The sequence below is a fragment of the Onychostoma macrolepis genome, chromosome 16, assembly GCF_012432095.1.
Source record: "Onychostoma macrolepis isolate SWU-2019 chromosome 16, ASM1243209v1, whole genome shotgun sequence".
NCBI classification, from domain to species: Eukaryota; Metazoa; Chordata; class Actinopteri; order Cypriniformes; family Cyprinidae; genus Onychostoma; species Onychostoma macrolepis.
In genome coordinates this window covers 17,422,720-17,441,505 of record NC_081170.1, presented here as the reverse complement: position 1 = coordinate 17,441,505, position 18,786 = coordinate 17,422,720, and the positions used below count along the sequence as shown (strand labels likewise).

The 18,786-nt window shown below is 37.5% G+C and overlaps 2 protein-coding genes across 2 annotated transcripts; both read right to left on the bottom strand.

Moving 5' to 3' along the window:
• Window positions 1-3,075: 3,075 nt before the first annotated feature.
• Window positions 3,076-12,013, bottom strand: si:ch211-79k12.1 (uncharacterized protein LOC568891 homolog). Its single transcript, XM_058747220.1, has 8 exons — window positions 11,991-12,013; window positions 11,313-11,407; window positions 10,347-10,468; window positions 8,495-8,705; window positions 7,161-7,315; window positions 5,132-5,276; window positions 4,084-4,225; window positions 3,076-3,802 (listed from the first exon to the last, which is right to left on the bottom strand). Exons 1-8 carry the CDS (start codon window positions 11,996-11,998, stop codon window positions 3,715-3,717), a joined length of 966 nt encoding a protein of 321 aa, XP_058603203.1. The 5' UTR covers window positions 11,999-12,013; the 3' UTR covers window positions 3,076-3,714.
• A 790-nt stretch (window positions 12,014-12,803) lies between these two features.
• si:ch211-79k12.2 (uncharacterized protein LOC568844 homolog) lies at window positions 12,804-18,786 on the bottom strand. The gene is given in 4 exon segments (XM_058747219.1): window positions 12,804-15,338; window positions 15,341-16,183; window positions 17,492-17,726; window positions 18,184-18,786. Coding segments are annotated over 4 exon segments (1,632 nt in total). The 5' UTR covers window positions 18,205-18,786; the 3' UTR covers window positions 12,804-14,805.

Here is an 18,786-nt window from a genome sequence, read left to right as displayed (position 1 = left end):
TGCAAATGTAGCAGGGCCGGTTTTTCTTGAGCTCAGCCACAACCAATCGGATTTGACAATGACCGGCGCACACCCAATCATGGGCGGGGTAAAGAGTATAATAATATAAGACAAATAACCGTTTGTTTTTATCAAAAAAGACAATGTGCTAGACACCGAATTCATAGCGCTAGAACAGCTATTGGAACGAGTCCTAGCCTCCAAATGAACCGCTCTATATATTAACGTGATGAATTACAGCGGCGATCAATAAAGTTTTGAGCGCGGAATATAAATAATCTGAATTTACTGGAAGACTGCGCTTTTTAATGAATCTCTAGCGCGTAATGTGGAATCCGCAGAGATAAATGACAGCTTCACTGACTGGACCAATTCAGAACAAGGAATTAGAATGTGATTCATTCTACTGTGTGACATACGACGAACGGAATCAACGCGATCATTAGCAACCAAGCTGGCATGAAACCAGCCCGAGCGCGACTTCATATCTTCCTCAAACTCACTTCAGTGGCGTAATTAAAACCTAAAACAATTCATAGTCTTTAGAGTTCATCTTATGGTTTGTATTTAGCGACATCGTGTGATGATTTGGAGAATAACAATGAGGTTTGTGCATGGGAGTTTCGTGTGTGTCAGACTGGGGCTAACTTAGTTGTCACAGTAAATATTTTTTATTTCTTAATATTACTGTAAAATCTTGAATACGTTCAAACACATTTATAAGTCCATACAACACACGTTGACCTTTTGGGAAACTAAAAAAGCTGGGTAGCCTAAGTTGTCACATTGAATAGTAGCCGCTATGTGCTAAATAACACATTTTTAAGCACAAAACAATTAAAAAATAGTATCGTCATATTGTAAAACATGTCTCAACCTATTCGTGAAAAATGCTTTTGTCTTGACGACGTAATTCAGCTTTTTGGTTCAAATCTACATTCATTAGTCAAATTTGCCTCTTAGAATGAAAAAAATAATAATTTTATTTTGGAACACGATGTTTGAAATCAACATGCTGCTAACCCACCGCTAGACTAATCTGTGTGACAACTAACCTTCATTATATTATCTGAAATACAAGCTTTGAGAGTCAGATACAAATTACATTCATTTTAACACGACCACGTGTTTCTGGTAGAAGAAATCTCAGATGTTAAATTATGCAATAGCAGCAAACTGAAGAAGAAAAACAATAGGCCTACTGGCTGCTCCAAATCACGCTTTGTTTTTGCCGTTGCCTATTATAGATTTTGCTCCTTTGTCCAATTATAGTAAATCGTAAGAAACACTTCTAGAAGATTATGGTCACAGACAAGCTAGAAATCAACAGCCAGAAAGTCCCTGTGCTGGATCCAAAACATTTGTTTGCTTTCATTCTTTCCACGTGTAGCGCTGCATGGTTGCCAGAGTAGTTTATAATTGGCCAGCACACATCAAACCTTTTGGACTTCTTTGGTCAGAGCATAAATAATTTGAAAACGGAAACATGTATACAAAGGAAACTGCAAGCCATTTAAATGAGAAAATAACCATGACTGTTGACAAGTACCTAGTAGGTGAGAACCTCAAGACATGAAAAATAATTTTAACACATCAGTATTTCTAATTCTAAATTGCAACTCATGGCATTTTGAAATAGAATATTTATGCAGCAAATTAGCAGTTTTTGATGTTTGGGATCCTTCCTGAGTAAACAATGGTGGGGGAAATGGGTTTTCTGTGAATTAGAGGTGTAGGGTTTGTCCTACAGCTCTGAAAAACTCCGTGGACATTTAGAGCTTTTATTATTCAGACCTCTCTTTTATGAAAGTCCATTATCTAGATGATCTAAATGTGAAATGCGTGACCCCTTGGAGCTTTTCCTGCTGCAGGCCATTTACTTTGAAGAGCCCCAAGAGAAAGCGAAATTTAAAAATGGGATTTTTTTTTAGGTCCGTAGCCATTTCAAATGTTTGTACTCCAAAGAACTCGCCATGCTAATATATCCACTTGTTCAAGGACTTTATGAATAAGCACTGGAGAGGAAGAGAGATATTGAATAATTTGTGTAATAATATTGTTGTATTCCATGGCATGTACCTTCATTAATGAACTGTCATTGTTAAGGCAAGCAAAACACAGTTATTAATGGTGGCCTCTGGTCAGCCGCACACTGGTAATAAAACCACACAAAATGAAACACTAATAAAGCAGACAGAAGAAATGAAATGAGTAGCTATGATAGTGTTTACAGTGATTAACTGCTAAGGTTAAAGCATTGGAGGGTAAAATTAAGAAACAGTTGTGGTTATGTGGTGATTGAATATAGTGCAGGCAATTCCAGCTCATGTTGTTTGTGAAAATGTCAAACCATGTTAAGTTTGTGGCAGCATGTAAAGATGAGATGTGTCACATTCTGAAAAAATACCTCTGGACTGCCTCGAGGCCTTTTTAGGTATGGATTTGTTCTCCTTTTCTTTTGTATTCAAAGAGTTTTCTGACACATTTCTAGTTCTTACCTTTATTATTAGATTGGACAGGAGCATAGTTACCACACACTTAGAGACCAAGGTGAAACACAGGTCCAGAATAAAAATGTAGTATTATTTCATACAGTATGCGCAGTGCTATGGCGGTATTAATGATTCCTGTCCTTGAATTTGATTGTCAAGTGACATTACAATCACTGAATCATTTACTGAGACTATTCATTTTTTGGAAAGTAGACAAAGTAGCTGGCAATATGTTACTCAATATGAACTTCTTGTTTGTTGAGCTGTTGTATAAAAACAATATACAAATCACATGATAGTCCACTCGGGACAAAAGCAGTCATGCACATGTGATATTGCTTAATTGTATATTGTAATGGCCAATAAGTCAACTAGCTAATCAGGGATGTGTATTATGTAATAGAACTCTTGACTGAGATATCACAGGTATTTTTTTAATACCTCAGAATTATGAAATGGAAAATGCTTTTTATAAACAGTGGAAATGCCATTTACATAGAGATGAACTCTCTTGAGATTTCTTCAAAGTTTGGCATACATGAATGTCTATCTTAATTAGATCAGTAACAACACTGGAGGGTGATTATGTTGTAAAATTATTTTAATAGCTTTAAATTCAAAGATATGGAAAATCAAACTTGTGTAAAAAAGTGCTACAGTTTCAAAGTGCTTCTAGAGAAATTGGTTCAGTGTTAGTTTGGATCTTATCTACTGTATTTTCATGTGAAGCAGAACATTATATACTTATGTAAAGCAATACCCCTAAAATTTCTACATCTGACTAAATGATCGTACAGATGGCAGTTTTCCTACAAAGAAATGCTAATCAGTTTGAAGAAATAAGCCAACCCAAGGCTGGTGGGAAGAATGAAGCGTTCAATGTCACCTCACAAAAACATCTTTTCAGCATTTCTCAATTTTGCAGGGTTGTTGAATCAATACAGAGAAAATTGCACACCTTTTGTTGAAGAGCACTGCTGCCATCCACACTGGAAAGGACACACAGTAAAGCCATCATTTGTCCCGTCTTTGTATACTTTTTCGATTCCCTGCATAGACAGTCTCCTAATTATATATCTGAATGAAGACCCAAGAGCATAACAAAATCCATGAGCAAAACTCTCATTAACTCTCTTCCACTGTGAATACCCAATACACCCTAATTTTTTTTCTCGTCTTCTTTTCGCTCCTCTCCTCTCCAGTCCTCCATCAGTCTCACTCTTTACACCAGCGGCTGCTTGTCAGAGGCGGTGGAGGGCAGGGACTCCACGCTGGCTCTGTAGATGGGTTTCTTCTGGGAGCGGTCATCACTGAAAGGACGAGAGAAGGAAATACGACAGAGTGAGTGTTTTATCGGGCAGAATAAGAAAAGATTTGGGCCTGAGAGAGAACGTGGTTAGTGAGAGTTATTTGCACATAGACTAGCCTGCCTGGACAGCTTTGAGGGAGTGAGAAGATGCAGGAGCATCTGCTGATGCTCACAGTAATACACAGACTCCACTCCACATGATGGAAGAGGGCCGAAGGTCAAACTCCCACATACTGTAAATAATTTCTAGACAACACGACTAGGGTGGTTTGAAGTACTTACATGGGTCCCTTGCTCTTCCTCTGTCTGGCTCGGCGGCAGAGGTAAGTGGTCATGGATATCACAACCACCAGAAGGACCAAAACTGCTCCAGATACCATGAGAAAAATGTGACCGGTGGTTGTCTCATACCATGCTGCATCCTCTATAAGACAGAGACAATCATTATCTGTCAAACTGACTTTAAAGGTTTACAAACACAAAAAAACAACTAAAAAACTAATTAAACCATTTTAACTTGATCAACACTTTGGTATTATTTTCACAATCTTGGGCAGGTGAGGTAATTATCAGCATTAAATCAAATTCAACCTTATTTACATCAAGTTCTTATTGTGATTTATCAGTTCGTGTTAGTGCAAATAAAATAATTGCTAACTACATAGTCTTCAAATCAAATCAAAATGTAGTAACTTGAATGACTCATCAATTTGATTCCATGGCTTGAATTTTTACACTTTGAATATACTTAACAGTGGTTTATATAAATTTTGTTTCTTCTGACTTAAAAAAAAATCTCTTATTTCAGAACAAATTACTAAATATCTCTACTTTCAAAATGCAGAAAAGTATTGCGTTATTGTAAAACATTAGGGCATAGTTAGGCACAATTATCTGTAAAGCTGCTTTAAAACAACATGGATTGTGAAAAGTGCTCTACCAATAAAATGAACTTTATGTAATTTTTTAAAGCTATACTGCTCAGTTCTAACTGAATGGCAGTCAGATATTATTATCCTGACATAAAGAAAAGTGGCTATCCTGTCTCATTAAGGAATATGTCATATTATGGAAGTTAAATGGGGTCACAGGGTCAATATTATTGTCTTCCACAGGCTTACATATGCCCAAAGCACCACTGTTTAAGCGAATCCATTGGCTCCAAATGTCTTCCTGTTGTATTCAGATCATTTAAACTGAATATTGGATAAATAGTGCCGATAGTGCCAAATGAAACATTTAAATCATATACACCTACTGTACATAAACAAATCAACTCAAGTTGTTTACTATAAGCTGCACACTGTCAACCCCTTTTTGCTGTTCTGACCTGGTAGAACAGTGATGCTGATTGTACGTTTCTTCATGAGGGAACGCACAGTAGGAGACTGAGCCGAACAGGTGAATCTTCCTCCATCCTGTTCCCTCACCTTCTTCAACTTCAGCTTATTGGAGGGCAAAAGCCAGTCCTCTCCCTTGATAGAAAACAGACAGGGAAGAAGTTATTGAGAAATGAAAAGCAAAGCAGGAACTCCATGAGACCTGACGTAAGAAAGATAAGCCGGAATGTTTAATTCTTAAGAAGGGAAGCATGTAAGAAGGTGAATTCCCACTTCTGTATACTTTTTAAATAAAAACTCAACAGAAATGAAAAGAAAAAACAAAATCTACTAAAAGTTTCCTAGGAATCCCTGCACCAGTTACAATAAATAATGATAGTGAGCATAAGAGAGTAATGAAGCAAAAATAAAACAGCACGGTACAATTCAAGGAAACAAACGCCTGTGCAAAATCCACTCAGAGCACATCATAACCGTACAAATGCTTTTGGCACTAAAGGAACTTCTGCAGCCTGCCAACAAAGTCCATTTCAATTTAAATGAAAGTGAATTAAGAGGATTCCCAGTCAAGCCAAAGTTCTGGCCAAAGTACCATTGTTTAAGCTAATCTGTTAGCTCCAAATGTCTTCCTGTTTCCTCTGCTGGAGTGCAGACACAGCACAGTAAACAGGTAGCTGCTATATGTCAGACCGTGCTCTGTCATTTAAGGGAAGCTGGCTTTTCTGGTTTACTCTTTATAAGAAATTGTTCATAAAAATCCAAAGTGCATATTTGAAACCAAATTGAGTAAACGAAAGTATGTACGTGAACTGTCAGAGAATGACACTGCACATTCATGACATGTGGTGGAGGACAGACTTATAGACATCCAAATAACAGGAATGAGTAATTCTGCACTTCCATCTTATGAAACTCTTTGGTCATCGATCACCCACACCATGACATTTGGAGGGAATTTTTTTGATCTGAGAAACAAGTATGCACATGCTTGTTACATGTATGTTACATCCACGGTTACTCACAGGTCCAAAATGAACAATTTTTCTCACCAGTCTATAGCAAGTGAATAGAGATCAAAACCAGCCTTACAAGAAAACATTTGATACTGTCCCTGAAATGATTTTCATTCGTTATATTATATTATAGTAATTCAAAAGTATTTTTGTGCCTATAGCAATGGCAAAACCGATATTGCATAATATAGAAATATACTTCAGTCTCCTTGAAACTGCATGTCAAGATTTTGTTCCTTAAAATATATTCATTTTGGTGCCTCAATATGATAAATATTTCACGTGTTGCCACATGGTGAAATAAATTTCTAGACTTCCTAGATAAACAAATGTTGGCAAATTCTCCACTGAGGTGGAAGATGCTTGAGTCGCGACAGATGTTTTCTTTAGCGAACATCTGTTAAGACTCATGTGGCTTATTCCTTTGATTTGAATCACATGTGTGAGTTATATCACTGATTGTACGATTATCGTGCTCACATTCTGCTTAAACTTAAATTTCTACTTTAACCATTACATTAAATAACTAGCCACTAAGAAGTAACTGGCCCATGATGAGTTTTATTTCCTCACTGAAGCCAACTTTTGCTCACATTTGGCTGCAATTTTGGACCCTGGTTGCACAAGGCACACATATAAAAAAAGAATCAGAATCAGAATTGATTAGAGGAGTGTAGACTGGACTAGACCACTAGAGACTGTTTAGTATAGATCAACCATACACTGTTCCAGGCTTAGCACCTTTCCTGTTCTGACTAAACGAGTTGACAACTTTCACAACCTTTTCCCTAGACCTGAGTGAATAAGCTTATTTTCACTTCAACAACAAGCTGGCCTCCAGGTCTTTCTCTCAAATGTTTGAGAAACTTACATGAAAACAGGCAACTGCAATCCCAATACAGCAGATTTGCAGTAGACAGAGTAATGCATCATGTTTAAAAAACTGAAAGAAGTAAAAAAATGAAGCAAAAAGAGCAGCAAGAGCATTAGATATGAAATCTGTCACCTCTTTAGCCCAGAAGTACTCAGGTGCCTCAGAAGCTGAAGTAGAACATTCCAGCTCCACATCATCTCCTAAGCGTATTTTCAAGTCCTGCACCGAGTTGAAATAACGTGTTAAGTATCCCAAACCAGCCCTGTGCACAGCCACCTCCCGCATATCTGTGAGAGGAAAAAGAGAGAGCATTTGAGGATAAGACGGATTAGTCAAAACAGCTCTGCTCCAGGATACATTTGCATAGCGTAAAAACAAGGAAGTAGGGCATAGAAATTCTGAGTTTTCATTGCTCAAAAAAATAACATATGTACAATATATATTTAATATTATACAAGATATACTATAAACACATTTTTTATGTATTCATAAAATACACATGTATAAACGTCATCAGTCAGTAAGACTTTTTGAAAGAAATTAATACTTTTATTCAGAAATGGTGCATTAAATTAATCTAACGTGAGAGTAAAGGCTTCTAAATAGATTTAGATCAAATAAATGTTCTTATGAACTTTCTATTTATTAAATCCAAAGAATTCTGGGGGGAAAAACTGTATCAGTTTTTTTTGTTGTTGTTGTTGTTTTTTTTACATTTGATAATGATAGACAAATCTTTCCAAATCAGTATATTAGAATGATTTCTGAAGGATCATGTGACACTAGAGACTGGAGTAATGGCTAAATAAATGTAATAAAATCTATTAAAATAGGAAGAGGTTATTTTAAATTGTAAATTTAATGTCTTTTTACTTAAGTTTTGCTAAATAAATAGATAAATAAATGCAGCATTGGTGAGCATAAGAGACTTCTTTCAAAAACATAAAAAAATCTTTTTAAAAGACTATTTAAAAAAACGGCAAACTTTTAAAGCGTTACTTGTTGGTGACACTGATGGATTATCATAAATGATTATAGTATATTAAGTCCAGGTTCGCTGTAATAATACAATGTGAGCATGGATCATCTTGTCTCCATCTGATTATTCATACTGAACATTTCTGTATCGATCCATCTGTTTTTTCCACTTAGTTTTTCCAATAAATCACCACTGTCAAATCATCTCTGGCCACTGTAAAGCCCCCAATCAATACCAATATAGATTTTGTCATCTTGGGAGATAAAGAGTTTTATTTGTCCTCTAATCTTTAAATCCCAAATATAAAACTTCCTTGCAACAAAATGTCAGATGCAACTTGCCTCACATTCAACGATGGACAGATTGAAGCTTCTGGACAATCTAGACACATATGGATCAATTTATGTATATATCAATCAGTGGAGATTTGCATCGCAGAGCGTTAGTAGGCCTACTTTTCATGCTGCCCTTGGTGTCTCTTACTCACAGTGTATGGGGATGGTGAGGGGTTGGGAGGAGTTGTCTGCTGCAGAACTGTCCTCAGTGACACAGCGGTATGGACCCTCAGACCAGGACTGGATACTGGCGATGAAGAGGAGCAGTCTGCCTTCCTCCCTTCTCACATCCACGTCATACAGAAAACACCGGCGGTAGAAATACGCCTGATCTGACTCGAGCCGGTACCACCTCTTCATGTACTGTTGGGAAGAAAAAGAAAGCAATATTTCACTCCAGTAGCTCCATGATACTCATTTCACTTCAACTTAATAATTAACAGCAAGTGATTTACTTTGACTACTTTAGTGGTGATTTTTTTTTTTTTTTTTTGGGGCACAAAAACTTAATTCTTCAAAATATCTATTTTTATAGCAGATTTTAACATTTTCATTTTGGGGGAACTTGTTTATTTTGATTGCTTGTTCTACCTTAAAGATCTTCCTTAACCATATAAAGCCTTACATATAAAATAATAGTTTGAAATCTATTTGTTTTTTGTTAAGTATCAAATTTGATTTGGCCAAAAGTTATATCAAGTTCTGTATAAAAGTAAATACTGATAGCTTGTAAATCAATATGATCTATGAACAGTATAACATACTACTTAGATAAAATGCATATAAATGTCAGTTTTTACCCTGTATGTCCTATATATATGCTTTAGTAAGATGATATTCAAGTGTTTAGTTTTATAAACAATGCTCTGTATTTTTATTGTGGTTATTGCAAAACATTTAATGCAATGCAATGCCAATTTAGAGATATACACATAAACGTTCCTCAAAAGCCTGATGCATCATATTTTATAGTCACATTTCAATATATCTTTCTAAACAATATATGTATGGATGATTATATAAAGCTAAGCTGTTTCAGTCCAGTAGGTGGTAATTAAAAAAAAAAAAAAATCAGTAATGATTTCACAGCAAAAAAGATAGGCTTGCATCCTGACCAGAAGGGGGACGTTTTTTTTTAAATGATACCAAAATGCCTTTTACTTGTTTAAAAACTAAAATATCATTCACATGACAGAAGGAATGTTGTAGAATGTGTATATCAGGTTTTTCCATCAACTTTTGATCAGGTTGATAAAAATTTGGTTAGCAAATATAATGGCTTAGGCTTTATGGGTTAAAACATCTTGCCGATGTAAGGAACACTTGCCAAATTTGATAAAGTATGTTTCACTAGGAGGAAGAAGACTATTCGGGGCATTGGCACTTGGGTCTCACTAACACAGGTTAATGAGAGATTGCAAAACAAAGCATCTGTCTTTGTGATTGCTAGTATGGAAAACCTGTTTTGCTCGAATGCGTTTAGATAGCTGGAAAAGGTGACAAACAGACTCTGCACTGACAGAAGCAGCAGATGCTGTGAATCCTCCAAAGGCCCCTCACTGCCAGATACTAATTAAACCCAGAATAACAGCTCTCGGAAGCTCACTAAAACACACTGCCTCCTGCTGTTTAAATACCAGTTGCAGTCTTGATCTCCAGACAAATAAATTCAAAATAATGTTATTGTTCTTTATTTGCCATTTCCCTATAAGACTGTTTACAAAATCATGAGAGCAGTTGTGTGGATATTTGAGAGTTAGCGTCCCTGACAGATAGGTTTGTAATTTTAGATCTCTTGCTTTCTGTTTATGCAGTAATCAGATCTGCAGCACTGCAGAGGACGTGCACAGACAGCAACAATAACCTAAACCCTTCTCATTTCTCATGAGAAACAAGGTGTCATTCAGTTTCAATCTGCTGTTTTCTTGACATTTACAGACAAATGCACGTCAAAGCACATTGTGTACCAGAGATTTCCTTGTCATTGTGTGTTAGTGACCTTACCTTGGAGAACCTCTCAAAGTGCACTGTGCTCATGTTCAACTGGGATTCTGTATCCACACACTCCAATGTCACATCTTGCCCTTCCAGAATCGGCTCAGTTGGACCGTTTACCTCCAAAGAAGCTGAAGAGCAGTAAAACAATACAGAAGAATAGTAAAACATAGTATTGAATTTGCTTTTTTAATAGAATAATGCAATTGCATCCAAATGGGATACTCAACAGAATTTGTTTAGTATTTAATGTGGAAGCAGTTTCAATGTCACTCTGGTCTGACAAATCAGCTTATGTAACTGTAATATTCTTCTTTCTAAACTTCCTGGTCTGTATAATTTGTTTGCACACCAACCATGACAACAACAGAAAGATGAGAGGGCAATGCATGCTGTGTGCTGTGCACTGTTGTAAAACTAAGGTGAGGCATTGTGTTAATACAGAAATGCAGGTATATTTTTTTCGTCTTAAAGTCTCATGTGCTATGTTAAAGAAACCATTCTTATTGTCAAGCAAAGTTGAACGTGCTTTTGAACAAAAACTATTTCCTTCAAATGTTATCTAACCTTTATAACTATTTCGTTATGACAAACAGGAAGCCTTTCTTTTTCATCTAACTGCATAGATTCCCTGGATTCCCCCTGAAGATGTAAACTGTTGGTAGTTCAGACTAATTAAATTTTGAGATGTGCAATTCTGAACGTTTATATACATTTTCGTTTGTGCAAAGGTATCCAAGCTTTAGTTTAAACGTCAGTCAGCTATACAAGAATAAGTGAGAAATAATAGGCTACAATAAATTAAAAATAATAAAAACTTTGTAAAATTCTAACATCTTGTAGCTCTGCTCTAGGTATTTTGTTTTTATAGATATACTGACAGATTGCGTTTGGTTTATAACATTGATTCTAGGTTGAAACAGTGAAAGGCAGTAAAAATAATGGTTTTGCGAAGACAAGCAAAATGTTATATACCTGAGGATCTTTGGAGAAAGTTGAACGCCAGAACTGTGATGAAAATATAGCCTTTCATTTTGAAGGATCTTGACTTCTGTGTTTCAGAGAAACTTCTGCCGAAATGAAAGTTTGTAAACACAATTTATGAGCGCGAAAGAAGGTGGAGCTTGCGAGACATACCGCGCTATTGTTTCTTTTGTATTTATTACAAAGCTACAACCATGCACTAATATAATGTTACAAATGAATTTGTTAGTTTTATATTTGTTCTGTCATATTACCAAACAAAAATAAAATAAAATACTTAGAGACAACGCTATCTTAAGCCGTGATATCAAAACATATCTAACTCCTCATCCAAATAAGCGTATGCGTCACTTGTATCTAGCATAATATATGTTCAGAAGTTGTGAGTTTACTTGAAAATGCATGCGGTTTAGCCTGGCACCTATCAGGACGTTAAAATTTTGTTTCGTTTTTGTATGACAAACGTCTGATATGTGAAACTACTTCAATTTGCCAATGTTGCGGTTACATCCTCAGAAACCGCTATTCCCATTCTAAAAAGACTATTTTACGACAGGCTACATTTAGGTACTGAAAAAAGTTTGAAATCTTCCATACATTTAAAACTGTTTATTGTAGCCTACCTAATTTGTTATGACATCCTTAAAGTCATTTTTAAAGTCCTTTTACCTTACCATTCTTTCATTTCAAAACAAACTCAATGCGGGGTCATTACAGCAGCTGCTGGGTATGATGTTCCTGAGAGACTAGGCCTATATCATTTTTTTTACTTTATAGTCTTATTTTATTGAGTTGTCGATATAGACATTTGATAGTTTGCATATAATTTATATATATATGCAAACCAGTGCAAAAGTTATTTGGAACAGCAAAAGGTCATGTTAGGCTAATACATTTCAAAAATGTAAAAAGAAAAAGAAACACTTTACATGCGTGTAAACAGATCTGGAGAGAATATTATCTTCTCTTACCAGCCAAAAAAAAAAAAAAAAACACATGACCCAGGTCACTGGAGCGAAGAGAAATAATAAACATGCTGGTTAGAATGTACTTAATAATATGCCATTAAATAATACATAGCCTTGGAAATTTGAAGAGGGCAGAACAGTAGCTAGGGAGCAATGGAAATTCCCTAGTCTAAAGTTCATTGACCTTACAGTAATTTCAGACAGTCACAGGTGACTGTAGGTGACTCAGCAAAGGTGAATTCTTCAGGAAATGCTGCCTATTTGTAGTTTTGAAAAATATCTGTAGGAGGCTACTTGTTTGTTTGTTGTAGACAAAGTGTCATGTCTCATATTGAGAATATGTAACCCCAAGACATGGTTCAAGGATTCTGGTCTGAAATGGATCAGGATCACAAATGTTACAGTTACAAAATTACAAAATTGATCAACAAAACATAATACATAATTAAACCAGATTGGTATCGCTTCGGTCACAAAGTTGAACTTTTTAAACTCTTAACATGTAAACTTCAAATAAGGTACATCAACATTTATTTCTGCTGATACATGTGTACACAATAGATATATATTGTAGACATGAGCTAAACTGACAGATGTACAAAAAGTATCTGCTGATGCTCAGGGTTGAGAGGTCATTGATTGCTATAACTGGCCAACAACATTTGCAATACCGCATAAGAAGGATTCACATATCAACAGTGTAATGCTAAAGATACAAAATGGACACAAAAATAATGGACGATTTGCCCTGACAGTTTTTCCAAACTTTAATTCTAAGTAATAATACAGAGGTACTTGCAGATATCTTTAACAACAAACCTTTGGCCAGTTGTAAAAATGGCATCCCCTTACTCCATGCAGTCTTGTGTACTGTCAGTCCCTGCAGATGCCACAAATACAGTAAGCAACACCTGGCAGGTACATCAAATATGCTAATAATGTCATAGTATTTATCCCCACACAACAAGCTGAATTGACTTTAAATACAGTAAGAGCGTTGTTTAATTTAAATCTGCATTAATTCTACAACCACACTCGCATGTGTGACAAATAATCTTAATGACTAAAGTTTAGAAATCTAAAGTTTTTGTCTTATTTTGCATGTGCTTTTCAAGAGTCCCATTAAGAAAGGCACTGCTACTTCAGCAGAAAACTGTGCTGTCAATTTCAGGCTTAAAACCTTGCATTTACCCTAAGAAAGCAATCACAACCATTCAACCATTCTCCAAACCACTTATCCTCTATAGGGTTGTGGGGATACTAGGGCCTATCCCAACATCTTGGGCCACAGGCTTTGGAAACACCCCAGACAGATGGCCATTCCACCACACAGACACACATTCACACCTTCAGACAATTTAGCTTCTTGCACGTCTTTGGATTTGTGGTGGAAATCAGAGCACCAAGAGGAATCTCACAGCAGCACAGGAGAACATGCAAACTCCACAGAAAGGCCCCGGGCTCAAACTGGGGCCCTTCATGCTGTGAGGTGACAATGCTGCTCTCTGAACCACCTTGCTGCCTTCCAATCAGCACCTTTTCTTAATAATCCAGTTCATTATCAAAACAGCATTAGAAGGTTGTTAAACTAAAATGAAATATAATAAGCTTAAAAACAACTTGCAAACCTGCAAAATACTTTCACATACATACGTACAAACTGTTAAAATGTAAAATAAAGCACTTTTCCACTATCAGGCTGCATGGTTGTAAGCAATACCAGTTGCGGTACAAGTCGCATTAAGTACAAAGTACAAATACAAACCATTCCATTTTTGGGTTTATTGGCACATCTAGCTAACCGTCCTCAGGCCAGGAGAAGCATGCTGGTAGAATGACTTTGGTGACATGGAGACATGAACTTTGGAAACAGAGCCTTCTTCTCTTTCTTTCTGGTAACCTTTGGACCCGATGGTGGAAAAACTAGTGCAGGTTTGGTAACGAATATGCACAAATACCTTAATACTGATAGGCAAAACTGCTTATTTAAAGTTTAAGGTGCAGTTTCACAATACAAGTTGTCCCAATTTTGTTTTTAGAGGCACAAATCACAGGCAAAAGAATCTTACATGACCAAAACGAGAATGTTAGGTCTGACGTCACACGCCACCATTTCCGGGTCCAAACGCTCTATCAGATGCCAAAGCAAAAAACAAATGGTGGTAATATTCAGCACACTCAAAGTGTGCTGTAATACTAACAAAAAAATCATGATCTTAACCTTTATCTCATACCGAAATCTCAGATGGCTAGACAGTGATTCATTCTTTATAAATCATTAATATACTGGTGTCCAGACTGTGTACATGGCAAGTTTAGCTTAAATGTGTGATATAAATGAGATAGCATTCTCAGTTGTCACAAACAATATTTCTTATTTCATGACTTAACAGTGTGATAATATCAGCAAGCTTCAAAGGGGCTCAACATCTGCCTTAATACATTACATATTAAAGCTGCTTTAATCTTCCCTCTCTTTTGAAATACATGGAGTCAGAAATGTTTGTTGTTTTTGTCTAATCTAAAGTTTTGTCAGAGCTTCTCTCTTCCTTTTCTCTCTCTTCCTTAGAGTAGTGTTGCAATGTCTGGTGTCTGTTTCTAGACGGAGCGTCTGGAAAACGCTGACCGCAGTCCTCACAGGCATACGGAAGGGCCTCTTTGTCCCCATCCCCTCTTAACTGCTCTTTACTGGGCGGACTCCTCTCCTCCATTTCCTGAAGATGGATCTGGTTGAGACTGGAGGCTTGAATACTCTGGAAGTCGGCAACAGAGGATGACACAGAGGCAGTCAGACTAGGCCTTCCCACAGAGTTGGGCTCCGTCACAATCCCATGAACCGTGCGGTGATGAAAGCGAATACCGGAACGGTTTGAAAAGCTCTTCCCACAGAGGCCGCACACGAAAGGCCTCTCGCCAGTGTGGATGCGAGTGTGGATCTTCAGAGCCCCGGACTGAGTAAAGCACTTCCCACACTGACTGCAGCGGTACGGTTTCTCCCCCGTGTGAATTCGCTGATGCGCTCTCACCCCAGCTAAGTGAGGAAACCCCTTCCGCAATAAGAGCAGGTGTACGGTCTTTCTCCGGTGTGAATTCGGCGGTGAATCTTAAGTGCCCCGGACTGGCTAAAGCTCTTGCCGCAGTCGGAGCAACTGTATGGACGGGCGCCTGTGTGTACGTTGAGGTGGATGCGCAGATTGCTGTGCGAGTTGAATGCACGGCCACACTCGGCGCACAGGAAGCCGCCGGCTTTGGACGCATGCTGGGTTCGCTGGTGCTGCAGCAGTTGCGACGGCCGGGGGAAAGAGGCATTGCAGTGCATGCATGGGAGCTGCTGCAAGCCCTCCTGTTGCGCGTGGCCCTGCTGATGACGCAGGAGCTGGGCGCAGGTGGGGAAGGTGCGCTGGCAGGACAGGCAAGGGAAGGACGGGAGCGTACATGACGTGCAGGTGGTGAGCGGGCAGTGATGGTGGTGGTGATGATAGTGGTGGTGGGCAATGTGTGCCTCTGAGTCCTTTTGTTGGCGTAGAAGTTGGCTACAGGTTTGAAACCCACGGTGGCACAGACACGGAAAGGCCTGAACTGGTGGGGACTCGGGATTTGCCTGAGGGACTGGGCTGTGGGTGCTAGTGCCTTTGTCCTCTTGTTGGGGATGAGCAGATGTGCTGCTGGGCTCTGTGTTTTCCTCTTCCAGAGAGAGTCCCAAACCTAGACACAAGCCTAGGCCGACAGGGCCAGCGCTGGGCTCTTTGGTCTGCTGTGGTGGGGTGGATTGTGGGGACGATGGTGGTTGGATCTGTGAGGCTGGGCTGGTTCTGGGTTTTAAGGTGTGGATTGAGGAACTAGAAGGAGATGAGGAAAGAGGGCAGCCAGGACATGTGCAGGCATGATGCTGAGCTACAAAAGATATAAATCAATGAAGCAGTGAGTAAAAAGTATGATAAAAATTAATATTAAACTATTTCCTGGCAGGGTTGGAAACCAAGAACCGGTTGTTATTCAGAAGAACATGTACTTCAGTATGTGCACTGGTTGTTCATATAACAAGTACTTAAAGATACATATTGTGAACTGTCACATTAAGTGGCATTTTATGAAAATTGATTAAAAATATTATTAAAATGATTTTAGTATTTTTATTTATTATAAGGCTCTCTGGTATATTTGATTTTATTTAACTTTTACATTACATTCTATTTAGATTTTACATTTTTTTCACAGACTTTTACATTAACTGTTTCCTCCTGGTGAAATGACCTGCCCAATTCAGAGCAGCTGAGTCCTCAGCCATCTTCAAGAAACAGCTAAAAACACCTCACTTCCATCTTTATTTGACCCTCTAACTCTAGCACTCCCTATTTTAATTCTATTTTATCTATTTTTTTTGTTTTTTTTATAAAAAAAAAAAAAAAAACACTTTACCCTTTAAGAATTGCACTGTTTTCTAACTGCTTGTTTTCTTTTAAAAATGCTTCTAACACTTGCTTTCTCTATTCTTTTTCTATTCTATCTAATCTAACAACAACAACAAAAAGCTATGTGTACTGCATTAGGCTAACTGAGACTTTTCATAGCACTTACATATTATTGTTCTTTTGTTGATTTTGATTGCTTCCATTGTCCTCATTTGTAAGTCGCTTTGGATAAAAGCATCTGCTAAATGACTAAATGTAAATGTAAATTTAGCTGGGTTCAGTTATCAAATATTTCTAAATAATGACTGTTGTTACTCTATAACTGACTGCTCATCTATTTCCTTAAAATCTATGTTTCCTATCAAATACTCAGGTTCTTATCACCCTGTCTGGGTTTATTTTGTGATAATAACCTGATGGTTCATATTATTATCTCTTCCTTAATATATAGTTAGGACACATGACTAGATTGCATACAGAGTGTCTGATCTGCATTAGAAAGCCTATGAACTCAACTTTTGCAGCAATACTAATTTATTAATGTACTTTAATATGTATTAAATGTATTTTTATTTGCTGTATCTCTGTTCTGTTGAAAGCTAAAATTATCTCATAATTTAGCAACAGACTGCTGAGACCAGTTAATGCAATAAGTAAATGCCTCTGAAGTACTAAAAGAATTGGAGCTGTTACTCAGAATCAATCAATTCTGCATGTTTTTCAATCCTTTTGCATGACAAAGTGTATTTATAACACAGTACCCTTACAGTCTATTGTAATATTTACTCACCATGGCTTTCATGATCTCTGGGATCCCTTTCCCTTTCCTGCAGACCAAACCGAACAGCACTTTTTACCTGGCTCTGTCTGGATGGGGTAGACTGGGGAGGATGAGAGACTCTGAGCCACGCAGAACTCGGTGTCTCAGTATGTTGCTCTCTCAGTGGATGACCAGTGACTGAAGCATTTGCAGCCATAAGGTCACCAATAAAATTATGCATATCCAGCCATGAGCATGGACCAGCCTGCATTAAATAATATTCATATTAAATAAATATCAGTTGTACATACTGTAATTTAATTTGATATAAGATAAAAGAATATATAATATCATGTTTAAATATGTCACATTGCTGCATATGCACATTTCTTTGCACTGGATGAAAGTAAATAAATATAGTCTTAAAGCAAGAGGATACCGGGGGTCATAGAATAAATCGCATCATGAGAAAATGACACCTTTAGGTACGCGTAACAAGATACGATACAAGCGTTAAGCGTATGATATCAAGCGATACATCGTACTAAATAACAAAACATTTCCATCGATCCGTATCGCTGTGCTGTTAAATACAGGTACGCCAATAAAATGCTTCCGTCTGCGTTTTTGTTGCCTTTGGTAAGCTATTTCTTCAAGCCATGAAACACATTACACGCCCCTTTTAAGGCTACTTCCTTGTGTTTATTTTGGCATGTACTCACTGCGAGTCTGTCTTTGTCCATCTGGAGCGCCCTTACATAATCGAGTGTGCAACAGTATTAATACACATTTATGATTAATGTAAGGTTGGGCGTTTCTGTCATTTGGTAAACCGAGAACCGCGGGTTAATGATTGTTGTCTGTTGACTTTACTGCCCCACTTCTCTTACAGTCTGGCTGCTGCTCATAACGCCATTTTCCCCCATCGACAGCAGTGTATTTCCGGGATATGAATCATGTGACTACATTCCTAATTTCTTTATACCCACATTCTGTACCTACAGTCATGTATCATGTACCGTCTACCTACCGTGTGTGTGTGGAACAGAACTGTCCAAAAACAATGCAAAACATTTCCAGATGTGTCACTCACAAATGGTACAGAGGTGACAGACTGACACTTCTGACGTATCTATCATGTCTCTGTCTTTTCTATTACTGTCATGGTTGCTAAACTTTGCCAGTAAATTATAACGTAACAATTGTAGGCTAATAGACTGAATTATGATGCAATTCATAGAGTGACTTAGTCATTATATAATTACTATAGTAGTTTGTATATACGAATTAATCTATAGTGATAGATGCCCCTTTTTTAGATTCAA

Coding starts and splice junctions, on each gene's coding strand:
- si:ch211-79k12.1 (XM_058747220.1), bottom strand. Junction 10,469..11,312: donor CTTTCTCCAAAGATCCTCAG/GTATATAACATT, acceptor ACTGCTCTTCAG/CTTCTTTGGAGGTAAACGGT. Junction 3,803..4,083: donor AGGAAGAGCAAGGGACCCAT/GTAAGTACTTCA, acceptor TCGTCCTTTCAG/TGATGACCGCTCCCAGAAGA.